Consider the following 18,277-nt stretch of genomic DNA (forward strand, 5'->3'; position numbering starts at 1 on the left):
AGGTTTCTTGTTCTGGTAATGAATGTGTGCAACTTTCAGAGAGCATATTCTTTCAGAAGAGGAAGAAACATCCATAGAAGAGGCTTTGTTGCAGCTTGGGGCAACTTTTGCCAATGTGGTTTTTAAGTACTTCTTAATATCGGCAGATATATCTGTGTGGAGAATTGGAGGAGAAATAAACTGTTGTGTTGCTGCTCTGTGGTCTTTGGATTGTGGGCAGCTTGTGTAGAGTTTGTGCTCTACATTTAGTACTCTAGCCAAATTCCCTGTCAGGGGTCAGCATCCCTGCTTATAGTCCTTAGATGTTGCATCAAATGAAATAAAATACGTGTTATTTCTGCTTTCACTGCACGCTGTTACCTAGCTAGTCTTAAATAAAAGTTGACAGTCATTATTTCTCTATTAGTGTATGGAAATTAGGCTTCCTTATACTCCCTGCACAAAGCATCATTAGTGTTCAGTGGGATTTTCTGTAGTAGAGCACCAGGCTCAGTTAGCCAAATAAAATTTTTTTCCTTCTGTTGTTGCAGTGTGTATGATATCTTTTATGGTATAATTCATTCTTATTACAGCTCAATAAAGCAACAAGCGGGAGGTGGAAAAGCATAGTAGTGTTTTCTCTTTTGTGATGATGGTTTATCAGGATGCTCTAGCTGATGACTGTCAAAAGCAAGATGATGTTTTAATCTTCCAGATTATTCATTTAAAAGACAAATGGAAAAAATCCCAAAGGATTTTGTTTAGTGCTTGAAGGATTTATGTGTTCTAAGTAGCACAAATGCAATGGAGCTATTTAAGACACAAAGTGCTCACTTTTCAAGTATGTGGTTCCAACATAATTAAAAAACCTGGAGGGTTTCTTCCCCTCCTTATCAGAGAGCTAATGCTTTGGAGTTTTTTATGCTTAATGATCTGTGTGTACTTACTGGTAAGGAAACAGCGCTTCATCTTTATTATGTCATCTTATTTGGATCTGGCTGTAAGAGTTAACAATGGATAATTAATTTATCTTCATCATTCAAAGATCTGAAAGTTGCCTCCAAGTTCATCTTAGTCTGTTTCATGGAAATCTGTTAATTGATTGAAATATAGTCTTTAAGGATGCTGCATTTGAATGCCGTACTTCTCATGAGTTTTCAAATCAAATGTGTGTGAACATGTCTATTCTGCTATTACCGTTGTCAAGACAGAGAGCAGCTGCTGTTAGTGGGTGGACCTGGAAGAGGACTCTGAGGCCTTAGTATAGTTGAAAAAGCCAGAAACTCATACTCTGAATTTTTGGCTTCTGGCTCACCTCTTCAATCAATTGCTTTCTCGATCACTGTCTGAATGAGAGATGTTTGTGTGAGGTTCTGGTGACCGTAATAACAGCGTGTCTTCCCATAGAAGAGGAGGCGTTTTCAAGCACAGTTTTTCTTGTATTTCAATGTTTTGCATAAACTTGAATGTGGTACCTATTTCTGTATTATTAGAAAATTACTGTAACACTACCACAGTGGAAGAAAGTTCTTGGATTGACAGATTCTAGTTTCCCTGGCTCCCAGACCTTACCAACAGTTGGAGTATTCCATAGCACTCAGTAAGATCAGAAATCCAGAACTCATGGTGGGAGTATACCTTCTAAATAGGAAAGAGTGAGAACATATTCAGGGTACTCCACTGTCTATTTGGTTAACATTCTAAATATTGAAATCAGTAAGGCTTTTGCTAAAGACCATCTGCGGAAAAATTCAGATGAAGGTTGTGTCTTTAAAGAGAGCAGTTGCTGTAAAATACAAGAGGTAGGGTTTGAAAATTCAAATATATGTATACAGAAGTACACTAAACAAAAATTAGTGTACTTCTGTAGGGTGTCCTTCATGTATTGGCAAGAATGTTTTGAACATTTTTTTCATCTTGTCCCATACTGCTTCCTGCATATTAATTGCTTTTTTTCCCTGTTATTTTATTGAACCTCTTGAATAATGGATTTTGGAAAGTCATAGGCTTAAAATAACTGTCTTTCTGATTGTTATGTCATTAGAGGTTTATTTTATTTGAGGCTGACTGAATTCCTTCACATCCGATTTTAAGTGGTTTCGCTTAGCTTTTTAAGCTGAAGAGTTGTGTTCTATAGAATAACTGGTTTGTGTGGTCAAACCTTTACCTGTTTGGCTTAAAGTTGGGACTCCTGGTTTATATAATGTTTTTGTTTGTCAATCATGATTGTGCAGAGGGCTATGTATGTAATGTACCTGGTGTGTGATCCCTGCTGAAGGGAGAATTGGGGCTGGGGCTCATCATATGTTACTGTTGCCCAGTCTGCTGAATGAAGCTGCTGGGTTGCTTCTGAGTGCTTCACCGTGTCTTCATTTGCTTGGTTTTTTTCCTTATTCTTGTTTCATGTTCATAGGTCCTGAAAAGGAAAAGGTTCTTGGTTTTGGGCATTAGCACAGTTGTATAAAAGTCATGTACAGTAGCATTTAATTAGTAAAAGGGCATGCAGAATACAAACTGTAGAGTAGAAACCTGAAATATGCCCAATTGAAAGATGGAAAGAATATTTTTATTCTTCCCCAAACTGAGGAATCTTCTGCCTTTTTCTGCTAAGCACTTCTGAAGGTATTTTTCTTTATTAATTCAATTTTTATTAATATTTTATGTATGCAATAATGATGGTCTTGCCTTTGGTTTGGGGGATGAAACAAATAAGCTGTCTCTGTCTGCTAGAGCCAGAAAGCAGAGAGATGGAGAAATGGCTTCATGTTTGAGACCATGGGAGTGGGGCATAGCATCAGAAGTTGAAGGCCAGACTTTCTTTTGAATGTGCTACATGATTATTATTAAAAACCTCATGGACATGGAGTAGCTGCTCAAAAACCAGCAACTGGGTGCACAGTGATATGGAAATAGTTTTTACCTAGAGGGACAGTGAAGTTTGAGTGAGGTGGTTTTTTTTGTGGGTTGTTTTTTTTTTGTTTGTTTGTTTGTTTTTTTTTTTTTTAGTAACAGGTGTTTTAAGTACCCTATAAACAGATACAGGGAAGGATCTGTTTCAGCATGCGGTGTCTGGTAATGCTGTATTAATTCCCTCATCACAGTTCTATTTGACTCTGTCCAGCTTTTGGATATGCCTTGAAAGTAATCCAGGTAATCTGTTATGTTATTTAATCCTGCTGTTGACAGATCAGTTCCTTCTGGCTTGCTTATAGTGGTGGTTTTGTGTGCCAGAAAAAGGTTTGTCTAATTAGAGATGTCTCGGCATCTTGGGTAGTGTAAATATTTCAGGAAGGATCTTCTGGGCATGTTCTTCCTTGTAGCAGTCAGCAAGTCCTCATCATGCCAAACACTTGGTGGTTAAAGTCAGCAAATGCCAGAAATATTTTGTTAATTCACCTTCACATTGTTTGTGGAATGAAACTGGGAAATTGTTTTTTTTTTTTTTAATATAATAATAATAATTCTTGTAATCCAACTAGTCAGACAGCTTGCAGAGCAGACTGAGTCACAGACTTGCCACTTGAATAGTTCTACATCAAAAGAAGATGAGAGGGACCTTTGGCATACATGTGGAGTGCAGTCACATAGTGCAAAATAGCTGAAACACCTCATGTTAAAACTGGTGAATTACATCAGACTTCTCACATGGCTTTATTCAGATGTTTGTGGCTCAGACCAATGGCAGCAGAAAATTATTCTATTCTGCATAATTTGGAGAATAATGTAAGTGATGCAGTCTGTGGAAGAGATGCTTTAGCAGTGTAGATGGTGCCTCTGTATCAAGGGCAGATAAAGAACTGCATGCAAGTAATACTGAGAATTAAATAATCATCTAAGAGCTTTCTTTGAAATGCAGTTGATACAGGGTGGAGGTTCTGTTTCACAAGGAAAATTACACCACAGCTGTTTTGGCTGTGGTGAATTTTGCTCAGGTAGAGAAAGCTTTTATCAGATTGGAACACAGGAAAAATCCTCTGAGCAGGTTGGTTTCAGCTTCCATTCTTTTTTGGAGAACCATACAAATGCACTGTATAGTTGTTGCACTGCAGTAATAATTCTGTCTGTTCAGTGATCTAGTGTTGTCTTTCTACAGTATGAAAATGATGTAAGCCCACAGAATGTTCCAAATCTGAGAAATCTGGTATCTCATTTTAAAGGAAGCTTGTTTCAGGAAAACTCTTAGCACAACAGGTGAAATGAAGCCTAGTTGTGTAAGACATCTTGGGTTTAAAGGTTTCTTGCTCTGAGTGTGATAATGAATGTGTACAACTTTCAGAGAGCGTATTCTTTCAGAAGAGGAAGAAACATCCATAGAAGAGGCTTTGTTGCAGCTTGTATAATTTAACTCACTTTGTCTAGTTACTGTCTTGTCAAAAATATAGGATGTTAGCACTGTGTAATAAATCAGTCACACAAGAGTCATCCTTAGAAGTGTAACTCCAGTGTTGTGATTTTTGCACTGTTTTTTAAAGTTGCTATTATTAGTACTCCTTTATTTATTTAGAAAGTTTCAAGTCCACAATTACTTAACCAGAGTCCTTTGAAATCGTATTGTCATCTGTACTGTAAAGCAAATTTTGTTGATTTGCCCATAGGGATCTAAAAAGATAAAGAGTGCCGAAGAAGTAATTTAAATACTTTATTTACTTTCTTCCTTTTTTCCTCCTTCAAAATGCGTCCTTCTAGAACCTGTGCTAAGGCACATGGAAGACAGGGAGATGATTCAAGGCAGCAGCATGTCTTCACCAAGTGCAAGTCCCGCCTGACCAACCTAATGGCCTTCTGTGATGTAACGACTACATCAGTGGACAAGGGAAGGGTTAGAGATGTCATTTATCTGGACTTCTGTAAAGCCTTTGACTCAGTCCCCCACAACATCCTTCTCTCTAAATAGGAGAGACCTATTTAATCAGTGGACAGGTAGATGGATAAGAAAGAGATAGGATAGTCACATACAGAGGGTGGTGGTCAATGGCTGAGAGTCCTGATGGACATTAGTGGCCAGTGGTGCCCCTCAGGGGTCTGTACTGGGATGGGTGATATTAATATCTTCATTAATGACATAGAGTGATTGACTGCACCCTCAGCAAATCTGTTGATAACACTGAGTGGTGCTGTTGCCTCACCTGAAGGGTTTAATGTCATCCAGAGGGTCCTGGACAAGCTTGAGAAGTGACCCATGGGAATCTCATGAGGTTTAACCAAGAGGAAAGTGCTGCCTCTCAGTCAGGGAAACCCCTCATATCAATCTAGGCTGGGGGATGAACAGATCCAGAGAAGCCCTACAAGAAGGATTTGGAGAGGCTGGTCATGCCCTGGCTGTGTGTTCTGGGAGGCCAGAAATACTCTGTGTGCTGGGCTGCATCCAAAGCCCTGTGGGCAGCAGGGGAGGGAGGGGATTCTGCCCCTCTGCCCCGCTCTGCTGAGACCCCACCTGCAGGGCTGCATCCAGCTCTGGGCTCCCAGCACAGGAAGGACAGGGAGCTGCTGGAGCCAGGCCAGAAGAGGGGCACAAAAGTGATCACAGGCATGGGACACCTTTCCTATGAAAATAGTCAGAGATAATTGTTCAGCTTGGAGAAGAGAAGGCTTCAGGCTGAACTTACGGTGATCTTTCTGTACCTGAAGGGAGCCGACAAAAAAGGTGGAGAGGGGCTATTTACAAGGACCTGGAGTCATAGGGCAAGGGGGAATGGTTTCGCACTGACAGAGAACAGGTTTAGATTAGATATTAGGGAGAAATACTTCCCTATGCAGATGGAGAGCTAGTGGCACAGGCTGCCCAGAGAAGCTGTGGCTGCCTCATCCCTAATAGTGTTCAAGGCCAAGTTGGATGGGGCTCTAAGCAACCTGGTCTAGTGGAAGGTGTCACTCTTCATGGCAGGGGTTTGGAATGAGATGATCTTAAAAGTCCACTTCAACACAGGTCTTTCTAAGATAAATTGGATATGACTCTGTGAGAGGCTGAGTAACAACATTTTTTTTTGTGATGGAGGCAAAATATAAGCATCCCTGAGATGGACTGCTATCCTCTTACAAACCATCCTTTTGCAGCCCAGTTTTAGCAGGAACAGTTGAAAAACAAATAAAAAAGGAATGAGGATACTATGCAGAAGAACTCTTCTTCCATGGGATGCTTAAGCATGGTAGTTGTAGTGGTTTTGGTTTGCCAATTTTAGATTTCCCGGCCAACGCACCAATGAGTGTGATGGGTTCAGTGTTGGCTAAATGTCCATGTACTCTTTAGCATTATTTACTCATTTTCTTCCTGTGAGATAGAGTTAGGAGGAAGGCAAAGCAGGCTCAAAACTTTAAAAGGGTATAAAGAAAAGCTTATTAACAGTAACTAAAAGAAAGAATAATAAAAATCAAAATAAAGCTTCTAGAACACTTCTCCTCCCCCCCTACAACCTTTTCTTTCCCACTAACAATGTACAGAAACAATTCAGTTTATCACCTTTAGAATAGTCTTTCTTCAATTCACTTAGGGAGAGGAGTCCCTCTTGTCAATTTATGGAGAATTCTCCACAAGAAAACAGTTCTCTCGTGGCTTTTAATTTCCACGAACAGCAGCTGCCCTGGAACTTGCAATCATGAAGTCCCTCCCATCTTTCACAGCTTTCCCACACCTGCATTTATGGACAATGTGAAGTCATGGGGTACTACTTTACGGATGAGTTGTTCAAGAGCAAAGGTTCTCTTTATCTATCTCTGAGATCATCTTCATCTCTAGGAACAGAGGTCTTCTTCTTTCCCTGGGGGCACAGGGTCTTCATCACTCTTCTCTGTTCAAACTTCTCATGGGATCACAGCTACTTAAACATCTGCTTGCTTTAACACAGATGCCTTTGCCCATATATACAATTTGAACACTCTATCCCCCATACTTTTCAACGAGTTACAGGGAAAAAGAGTCTGATGTATCAATTATATTCTTCTCCATAGCTTTACAAGAGGATTTCAGTGGCTGATGTGGCCCGGCCCCATGGCAGAGCCTGCCCAGCCTGGGCCGGCCAAGACGGGGGGCTGGGCCAGCATTGTTACCTGCTTCCAGGCCAAAAGGAAAGACTCTCCTGGGTTTTTTTGTCTTTAACATGTGTATGCATAGATGTGTGTTCAGCTTTCTCAGTGGTTTAACAGATTGTCAATTCTCAGAGCTAATTATGGATTGGTCTTTTTGTCAGACACGGAGGAAGCTGCTAGCAGCTTCTCTTAGAACATCACTTCCGTGAATGGCTCCAGTGCAAAACCAGCACAGTAGTAGAAATGTGATGAATAACATGTGAAGCTATCTTACAGTTATCAGCTACTTCAAATTAAAAACAAGTCAATAAATTACTGAGCATTGACATTTGAGGGATAAAGTTCATTTGAGAACCTGACATTGCTCAACTGTTAAACTCATTATCAAGTGATTGGCTGGGGAGACGCATGGGCACTGCGGGATCAAAAAGGTGGTTGGGTAAAAGGTCATGTGAACAGCGACACCTGCAGTGGCTGGCAGCCAACGCATGCTTGTTTTGCTGAAGTCTAGAGCATTAAAAGGTCTGGTTTTTTTTTGCAATAAACGATTTCTCTTTACGACTGCAAAAAGGGAGTCTTTGTGTATTTATTCCTCATTGCTACATGGCATATTGTAATTTTCCTTTTTACGTTCTTCCAAGGTACATATGCAATGAAATAGGCTTAAAATATAATTTACACCACCAAAAAAAAGGTGCTTTAATATAAATGCAGACTATAAGTTAGGTCTTTTTTTAGTATTTGCTCTCACCTTGTAGTTTTAGTTTTACAGCAGTGAGTTTCATGGATATAACAGGACCCCAGAAGTTATTACTGAGCTTGGAGTACTTCTGTGGTTTATTGCATTGCTGTGAAATGCACTCTTATTTATCTTCTACTTCCTATACTTATTTAAGATAAGTGATAGTGGCTTTGAGCATTGAAGTAGAAAATACAATGCTGGAATTAGATGGTTTATAGTGATTTATTTCAGTGTAAAACCTTGATTTGCCCTGTAAAACAGAGTCTTATGTTTGTTTTGGAGTAGTGACAGCCCTGCAGGTGATGAAATTTAAATGCAGTATCATTAGCATTCCTGTACGTGTAGACATACCAAAAGAAACCATAACACTAGTCATATTTATTGGTATCATTAAACACTTCTTTTGTCAAACTTGCACACTTGCTGAATTTCATCTTTTTTTATCTCCTCTTTTTCTAGATGAATAAAAGATTTAATTCTGACCAGATTTATCTTTTTCTTGTTTACCCTATCGCTATTAGTCACCACATATACCCATGACCAAAGACTGTTTAAAAATCTAAATTAATAGCTTGGGAGCAAGATTAGGTTTTTTGGTTTTTTTTTTTTTTTACTTTTATCTTCCTAATGCACTTTTTATTCAGCTTTATAATCTTGATGTTATTCCACTCCCTCTACCTTCTCATCCCCTATGTTAATGCTTAGTTGGTGGTGCACTAGATTTAATGCTTCCTGAAATTCCTTCCAGTCTTGGGTAATTTTGGTCATTCTGCTTGTTACTGAAGGTAGAGGTATGACTGACACCAAAGAAGGCTTTAAGCATCAGCAATTTATTGTTCTTCAGTACAACCTTTTATACCCTTCATCTTATGTGCATTATACCTGTGCGCCCGCTGTACCCTTTTGTGATTGGTCAGTGCACCTCAGCACTCCATGTCTCATCACCTTCAATACTGTTCACCTGTCCTACACAGTTGTAGCCCATTAGGGATGAGGCTTGGCCTCAGCTCCACTCCCCATTTCTACAAACTGTGTGCCTCCATGTTATAATTTTTCTTCCTGCCAAAATCGCAGGTTTTTAATAAAAGATGGTGACTGAACTGTGTGGGAGGTACCTGCAGGCTGGAGATACTTGTTAGCTGTGAGGGTTTTCAGTTACTGTTATATCAACGGCTAACTTCAAGGTCTGTAAATTTTGGTATGGACTCTTAAGGTAACTCCAGAGAAGACCTGTTTGGGTGAAGGTTGTCCCTGCTCCTCCCATTATCCTCCTGCCCACGGTGGTGCACATCATCTCCCATAGCAAACTGCTGGCACTCCTGGTCTGGTTGTGACCATGGTGATGAAGAGGCTAGAATGGAATACTGTATTTCATCTGGAAGGGAGCTGCAGTGGTCATCTAGTCCAGCTGCCTGACAAAGTTACAGCCTGTTACTGAGGGCATTGCCCAGTTGCTACTGACAGTCTCGTGGCATTGCCAGCCTCTCCAGGAAGCTTGTTCCAGTGTTTGACTATCTTCTTGGTTAAAAAATGCTTGCTAATGTCCAGTCTGAGCCTGGCACAGGGTTGAACCATTCCCATGCATGCCATCACTGGATCCCACAGAGAAGAGCTCAGCACTTCCCTCCTCAGGAAGCTGTAGGGAGCAAGGAGGTTACCCCTCAGCCTCCTTCCATCCAGCTAGATAAGCCCAGAGACCTCAAGTTTTCCTTGTGGGATGTCATTCCTTTAAAGCATTTTCATCAGCTTTGTTGCTCTCCTTCTGAATGCATTCCAGCACCTTCATTCACATCTTAAATTAAGACACTCAAATTGGAGGTTGTGGGAATGTGGCTTTTATGAGGGTTTTTTTTTGGAAGCAGACATATTGCTGGTAGTGGTGGTGGTAGGTAAGATGCACTTGACACTGCACTTACAGAGGAATGTGTTTTTGATATGTTCATGCAGCTGATGCAAAGATCTGCCTTCTCTGACCTGATGGGATACTCTCCTGTGATAATTCCTCACATTTATGATTACATTCAGAGATGTTGATTTTTGTAGCTAAATTTTAATTTTTAATCACTCTCACAGGAGCATGGAAATGTGTGCAGGATGATGCTAGACAGGTTCCACACAGGTGCTAGGCTTCTGCTGCTCTTTTGATTTGCCTCATTGCTTCCTAGTGATTCCAGGGAGGGAAATCCCTTTGCTCTTGTGTGTGTTCACACATACACATGCAGGTCAGCTGTTCATACAGACACTTCTGCTCAAGTCTTGTGACTATCTCTTGTATCCACTTGGTTGCTGGTTCACTCAGTTCTTTGGGGAGGGGAGCACTCACTTCCCTGTTGCTCCACAAGATAACCTTTTGAACTCAGTGCTTAGTCCTGGCATATTTTTTTGTTTGATTTTAATACTTGATTTCAGTGTAAACAAATGCCTGGGGCTGGGTTGGGGTGCTGTTCTGCAAATACTTGGAACGTGACCTGAGGGAAGCACTAAAACTGAGATGTATGGAATAAATACAACCTATTTCTCAGGACCTTGTGAAGGGTGTGGGTGAGGAGAATGGTTGGCTGCCAGAAAATAGTTTTGAGAATATTATATTTTCCTCTGCAGGCTTGAGGGCTAACTTGCTTTTAATTTACTTGTGAAGCAGTTAGTTGATCCTTGAGCTGCTGTAGAGATGTGGGTATTGCACTGTTGTGATGCATTTTGGCATCACAGGAAGACAATGCACAGATATTTGTAGTTGGGTCATGTAGGTTTTAGTCAGGGCAAATAAACTTCTCTAGTTTTCCAGCTGCTTTTTGATGGAGTCTGTTTCTCAACCAAATTTTGAATGATGGCTTTTTGTAAATTAGACACAGATGTTCACAGGGTTTTTTGCAGGTTAGGAGGATGGTTCTTTCTGCAACTGTTTGCGATAAATGTTTGTCTTTCAGGAGGAGCAGCTGTACTAAGCAATTTAACTGCGTAATCAGTAGAATGTTTTTCTGACCTATTTCTATAGGCTGTTGACAACAGTAATCGCTGCTGTTGTTTCTATGTGAACATTATGCAATAAAACATTGTTTCTAAGTTATTCATGTTAATTTTGACAACCTCTTAGTCTTTTTCATCTCTAAGGAAAAGTGAGGAGATGGAAAATTTTCCTTGGTTTTGACAAACAGACATCCTGAAATTGTGAGGAGACAATAATTTGATATTTCCTCCTTTTCTAATTTAGGTGGCTTAGTTATTAAATTTTTTTTTTTTTTGGTCCTGATTGCATTTTTAAGAAAGGAGATTTTTTTCATTGTGAATTTACATGTGCAGGTTTTTAAATACAAATAGTCTTTAAAGCATTTGTGTTCTGAGAAGATCCTTAACAAAGCTAGGAGGAGAAATACTTAATGGCTTATAAGATGTCTAGAGCAGAGTGTAACAGATTACAGTCTGCCAAAGTTGATGGCTAACTGATGGGCAAGAAGCCATGGATATAAGCCTGAAATGCCAGCATGGCATTTGCTGGGTTTGAACCACAGACTTCTGGGACTGAGCAACAATCTTCACTTGTAGGGTACAGCAGACCAGATAGTTCAGTGGAAAAAAACCCTGGTCTTTCCACTGGGAATAACAAGTCTCTGTATTATGTTTTGCTCACTGAATGTGTAAGGCAAGCAGAGAATCCTTTTATTCTATTTTTATCCTTTCATTCTATTTTTGCCTCTATTCTTTATAGGAAAAAGAATTATGAGCAGCCCCACTTCAAAGACAGACTATTTTCTTTTAATTGTCATAGAGGAAGTAAACTGCTATGTATGCAAATTAGTGCTGCTTTAGTTAATGAGAAACCTCAGATTTCAACCTGAATGTGGTAAAAAAATGTGGAGGAAGTACAGCTGTGGATTGGAAGGGTGATGTGTTATGATTGGATATGCATATAATTGTTCACATTATTTCACATTGGATAACATATAATTGTTCACATTATTAACCTGTTTTACTGTTGGTAAACCTTAAAACTTTGACTTCTTGGTTGGAGGTTTGAACTGGTGTTAGCATTAAAATTTTAAATCAGGGAGTGATTATTTTAGTCATCTCCTAAACTAAGGAGTACAGTTATTGTTCTTGAGCAAGTTGCATTTATGGAGGTTGTCACTGAACATCCTCTTCTTGAAAGTAATTGCAAATGAAGTAATTATTGCAAATTAAGTATACTTTCAATGTTTATAAAAGTGGCTTCAGGTTAGTATTTGAAGAATAAAGCAATATAAATCACAGAAGCTGTCTGAGGGACTTCTGGGGAATGGCTTTTAATGTTTCAATGGTTAATAACAGCACATAGAAGGTCTGATGCTTATTTCCATATTATGTTGTAGTTCTTAATTATGAATTATTAGCAGAGCTATCTGAAGTGGTGTTACTTTGGTTCCTTGATGGAAAACCTCTTGAGGGTAGAACCTTGCAGCCTGTGTTTTCTGAATATAACCTGAATTGTGAAAAAAGCCAACACTTGTTGGTTAAATAGGGATTATGAAGTGCAATTAGCAAATATACTAATTGTCTTTGTAACTGCAGAAAGCAATGACGGAGAGAGTGGAGACAGGGAGAGGGCTATGCTTTCTGTCTTAAATAATGATAGTGTTTGACAGGAAGAGGCCTTTTGATATTATGATGAAATGGCAGTGAGCTAAAAAACTCCACACACTTTTTTTTGTTAATGTAAGGTATTCCTTATAGTTTTGCAATTAGATAAACTTCTTTCAGTCCTCTGTACTCTGCTATCAAAATCCTTTTTGAGTGTCTCAGAAATGGTATAAATGGCATCCAGCATGCCATGTGAATGTGCATCTCTCCTCAAATAAATGCGTTAAATTGCCAGACCAGAAAGACAGGAAAGCAAAAGCATCTGTACTACCTCTTAGCATGGAAAGGGAAGAGATTCCCTATATCTTAGTCTCCTAATGCTTACATGATTTCTTTTTTTTTTTTTTTTCTGTATTGTATTCAACATTTTGACATGAAGTAAATACTTGTAATGGTATTTTCTCTAAAACCAAACAGAAAAATACTATGAAACACCTACTTTATAAAGACAGGCTCCAGTAATTAAATGATGCCATTCAGGTGGCCTTGCTAAGGCTAACCTTGTTTTGTCCTAAGTTGACCAGTCTGAGGAGAAAACAGTTGAATTATGTCCCTCTTCTTTCCATATCCAAAGCAGTTACATACCCAGTGGGCTTCATGATACAGAGTTGTCTTCTGATTTCAGTCTTTAGTGTTGGTTAGATTTTCTTTTCTCTAATATCCCCACCTGTAAGAGTATGCAAAATCCTGAAAGCCTATCCTTGAAAGGTATTTTGAATTTGTTTTCTTTAAAACAATGTTTTAAGCACTTCATAATTTATCTGCTTGTAAGAAGGAAATGTATCAGAGGGTTGTGCAGGAAGATGCACTCATCTGGAGGTAAAATGAGTCTTGAAACTGGAAGGTAGACCTCTGATATGCTGGAATTCTTTAAGGGAGAACCTGTTATGAACATTGAGCTTTACCACAGCCATGGAACATTTCCTTCAAAACTTGTACCCTTACACTTGTAAAAATCAATAGTTTTATTTTCTATATGAAAAGATATCAGGCTGGTGCTTGAATGTTTTGTGATATAGTAGATTAATGTAGAGATCTAAATAGTGTACCATTGAGATAATTTTTTCAGAGTCCTGTACATGCCAGTTTTCAAATTTATGTAGTTCACATTACAGAAATCATATTACAGATGTCTTGTGGAAGTGATGAGTAGTGTTCTTACTTGGTCTTTGAAAACTGGATATACTGAGAAAACCTGAGCATAACATTTGAAATAACCTTTAGACGCTCTGCTAATTGGTCTGTTATTTAATGATTTGCCAAGCAGGAGGAAAAAAAAAACATGCTGCTAGCTCACAGTCATATGAAAACAAGAAAAAATATGATGTGATTACAATTCCATAAATATGCTTTGAGTTTTTGCTTTTGCAGCATATTAATAAAGAAAATAGTTGCTGTTAATGTAATTTATTCTTTGGGAGACTAGCCTGCTGAAGAGCTGTAGGATTAGTCAAGGAGTGATTTTCCAGTACAGGCGTTGTTGTAACAAACTGGACTGTAGTTTTATGTTATTGAGCATTCCTTCTATAGAAGCTGCTTATCAGTGTAGATTGCTGCTCTAGATTATTGCATTGCATTGTAACGCTGATATTTTTTTCTTGTGAGGGCATGCATGTAAATGAATGGAACCATTTCATCATAACCTTCATTGGTTATGAAGAAAACTTAAGTGATGCATAAATTTCATCACCAGCTCACATATTTTAGCTGTATATACCCTTGATGTGACCAGCGATGAATTCATTCACATGTTTAAAATGTTATGATAGCATGCGTGGGACAAATCACTTATCACTGTGTAAGTTTTACTAATGTTTTAGTCTCCTGCACTTTTTTGAGTTTTTAATCTTTGTAAGTGTATATATTTTACAGAAAGTGCTACATTTCTCCACCTTTCCCCAAAAATACTGCTGTTCAGTCCCCTTTATGATCAAACTGCTGTTCGATGTTTCTTAAAATAAGTAATATTTAATGAGATTTTATATTATCAGGAACTTTTACCATATAGAGATCCCTTGAAATTAGTTAGCTAAATTTATATATAAAATATATAAAAACTTATACTATATATTAAAGTATAATATTAATTATGAATATTATTTATAAATTTTATAAGTTATAATATTAATTATATTTATTATACATATAATATTAAAGATATAAAATTCATTACATCTTTTTTGTGTTTAAACAAAAAGTCAAATTAATATCCTGGGCTTGCATATCTCCAATGATGCCATAATTCTGTTTCTTCTCTTTTTTGTGAATTTAAAAAATGTTTTTAATTTTCCTCTTGAGAAGCCTTCTAGCTAAGAGATTAAAAGTTAAAAATAGATATTTAAACTGAAATGAATACTCTGCTGCACCTTGAATATGACCAACTAGCCTTTGGAGTGTGAGGGTCAGTGGAGAGTTGTAGACTTGTCTTTTGAGGTACCTAACCCAGAGAGGAGGTTTCTTTTTGTGTCATGTTCCTCAGACGTAAAAAAAAAAGCTATTTTTTTCACCTTATACCTTCAGGGATTGGCTCTTGATTTGTCTTCAGTGCTGTGGTGCGGGGACTGCTGGGCTCCTGGACGGTTTGGATGGGTGGTGATGAAGGATCTCTGAAGCCAGGTCTTTAGAACATGTGGTTTATTAGAAGGGGTGAAGGGCCCTGCTTGGAGTTGCTAGCTGCAACTCGTGGCAGGCCCAGGGAGAGGGGGGAGAGAGAGAGAAAGGGAGGGAGGGTTCCAGGTGAGCGTCCCAAGAGGAAGGTCCAAGAGAGCGTCCGGTCCCTCGGCCACACCTTATCAGGGGGCTTCAAGGTGGGCTGGGACAGGACTTGGGCCAATGGGGTTACAGATACCTGATACTTCAGGGGAGGGTTACAGGTATGGATGAACCATACATTGGGGGGGTGATACAGAACATTCCATTTGGCCTTTGGATCTATCAGAAGGGGGGATTGCTTTCAGCTTGGCTGTATTATTGTTTTCAAGATGCTCAGTAATTAAGGTTTGGTATTTCAAATCTTGTTCTCATCTCAATATCTGTATTTTCTGACTCTTTTGCCAGGCCATCATATTTATAGGGCTTTCCTATTTCATCTTCCCCAACACTGTGGTACCATGGGAGAAATTTAAACCTGTGCTGAGGGTGCCTCTGATGTCTGGCTCTGTACCCCAGCAGTGCTTGGTTTTGGTGTCATGGGCAGTGTCTGTTGTCCAAGAGGAGCATCTGTCTTGAGCCTGGTATTTTAATGCTTGTTGGGGAGATGATATTCTGTAATTCTTGGTTGTGAGCTAAACCTTCAGCAGAGCCATTTTGATACCTCCCCAGCCCCTCTGCATTTTGAGGTTCAATCCAAGAAAAGCTTTGGTGGAAGCTGCTTTTAACCCACCATCTTTGTAAGACATGATAAAATAGAGCCAGTGTGCTCAACAAGGAGATAAACTACCGAGGGGCCTGGAAAAGGATACAATGTGAGGTTTTTTAGGAAACTTGCTAAAAACTTATTACTTTTTCATTTAGTTGTTGGTAAACCCCTCCCCCATATTATAACTGCTATATTTGCAGAATTAAACTTCTATTAACTGTGCTCCAACTGTGCTTGTTGTTCCTGTATTTAGCCCATGTTGGTAAGAAGACAGTTTTGGGCCACAAACCAGTTTGGTTAAGTGTGGCAGCAGCTCTCTGGCCACAGAGAGCAGCACATAACTTTCCCCGGCATTTCTGGAAAAGGCTGTGAGAAGATCAGAGAAAAGAATGAGAAACAATTCTTATCTTCACTTGCTGCACCTGTTATTGTGAACATGTGGAATGTGTTATGGAGATTTGTTTACCAAAGGGTGGTTTCTTGATTAGCCAGTGGTGATGGTGTTTGGATTGGTGGACCAATTAGGTCCAGGTGTATCATAACTGTCTATGAAAGCAATGGGTTTCTTAATAATAATAATATAATAAAGAGATTGATCAGCCTTCTGTGAATCATGGAGTCAATGTCAATTATTACCCTGCTGGGGGCCTGCAGCAACAGTTAAGCTTTAAAATTATACTATTGTAATCTGAACTTCTATGAACAACCCATTTACATTTCTCACATCTACCTGAATAAAAAATTTTGGTCTTTGCTGCGATGGGTGGATGACTCTGTAGTTTGTCTCAGACTTGCTTGACGTCTTGCTGCTTTGGCTGGACTGAAATGTCAAATGTGCGATTAAAACTTTTCCTCTCCTTCCAGGTGCCTGCTGATGGAAATGCAGGGCTGCTGGCAGAACCTCAGATTGCCATGTTCTGTGGCAAACTCAACATGCATATGAATGTGCAGAATGGAAAGTGGGAATCAGACCCCTCTGGCACCAAGACCTGCATTGGGACAAAAGAAGGGATTCTTCAGTACTGCCAGGAAGTAAGTGCTGTCTCAGGAATAACTGTAGTGGTTGTTCTTTCAAAGGTGTAAGTGCAGGCATGTGTTGGAGAGCTCAGTCTGTAGGGAATCTTCCCTCTTTTGCTCCATTGCCTTCTTGTCCTTTCTGAAGAGGTTCTTTCTAGCATCTGTTAAAGCAGCTTCAGGAATTGCTTGCTGAGGGAGTCACTGGGACTTGGAAAATTTTGTCTCTCTTCTACCCTTGGGGGGATAGTTTTTGTATAGTATGTGTGCAATGAACTTCTTTCTTATAAAGTGTTTTGACTAAAGCTGAGGTGGCAATTTATTATTTAAAATGCCCTTGGGCTTTTTAGGTTGTTTTGGAAAGGTCAGCTGTAACATGACTTCTGTTGTTCTGCCACGACACTGAAACTCGCTTTTGCAGTCCAGAGTTAATGGCCTCTGCTGCACACAGAACCATTCAGAGTTTCTTAATAGAAAAGCTTTCCCTGCAGATGAAGTCACAATCACTAATTTCATATTTGAGAGCAGAAACTTCTTACCCATTTGCTTATATCCTAGGAACATGTGGATCTAATTTTGTTTTGTCTCCGTGATATGATAGTACAATAACCTTGTACCAGTGTGTGACAATTTGAAAAGAAAATGTGTTATTTCATGCAGTGGAACAAAAGGGCATGGTTTGAATTGCCTTAATTCTTACATTTACTATGCGACCTTTCTTTTTTTTTTTTTTTTTTTTTTTGAGTGAGGGCTATTGCATATTTCCATAGCAGTCAGTAACTGCTTTGTTTCTTAAATGTCAAACCGGTTCCTGTTAAGCTATTTCTTTAGAAAGCAAGATAATTTATTTTTCAGATCTTTGCTCTCTTGGCATCTTCATTCCTGTCCTTTCACCCATTGATTGTTCTTTCTAGGTTTCACAGTGTTTTATTCAGTTTCTATTGCATGTGACAGTGTAATGGCAATTGAAATTGATTCTTCTTCAGTAGCTTTCACTCTTTACTAAGAAAATTGCTTTGTGAAATTCATATTTTTGTTTATCGCTAACAAAAATACCTAACCTATCCTACTATTACTGTTTCAAAGATTTCCTCTGGTTTTCTGTTGTCTTCTTTGATTTATCTAAAGAAAGTTGATTTATGCAAAATGAAATTATTGAGGGTGAGGAACGGAATTATAAAAGAAAAGAAGAGCATCAATAAGTAAAAATGCATCAGTGACTAAAGGTAGTAAGTCTATCTGAAGTTACAGAAATAAATATGTGGATTATGGAAGTTAGACTAGAAAGTTTGGGAGCTTTTAAGGCATGAATATTGCAGTATGTTGGGGGTTCAACCACAAATGCTGCAGGCAGGGAAGGGTTCTGGAACAAGGTCTCAGAGTGTAACCATCAACTGACTGTTGGGTGATTTTGAAATTTGTGGTGGCATTTGGCCCACTCAAAAGTAAAGGGAAGAGGTAAGCAAAAGCAGTCAGAAGGTAATAGACATAGAATGTTAAATCACAAAGAGACTAATAAGAAAAAATTTTACTCCCTAAGGGAAAAA

At 38.9% G+C, this 18,277-nt stretch overlaps 1 protein-coding gene across 4 annotated transcripts in view; it reads left to right on the forward strand.

Annotated features, from left to right (window-relative positions):
- The window catches only part of APP (amyloid beta precursor protein), a 180,225-nt gene that overhangs the window by 35,151 nt on the left and 126,797 nt on the right, over positions 1-18,277 (forward strand). For all 4 annotated transcript variants that reach the window (XM_053969332.1, XM_053969349.1, XM_053969326.1 and 1 more), the window contains exon 2: positions 16,581-16,748. In XM_053969332.1, the coding sequence (XP_053825307.1) occupies positions 16,581-16,748 (168 nt within the window). The remainder of the gene's footprint in view (positions 1-16,580; positions 16,749-18,277) is intronic.

The sequence above is a fragment of the Vidua macroura genome, chromosome 2 (genome assembly GCF_024509145.1).
Source record: "Vidua macroura isolate BioBank_ID:100142 chromosome 2, ASM2450914v1, whole genome shotgun sequence".
In the NCBI taxonomy this organism is placed as follows: Eukaryota; Metazoa; Chordata; class Aves; order Passeriformes; family Viduidae; genus Vidua; species Vidua macroura.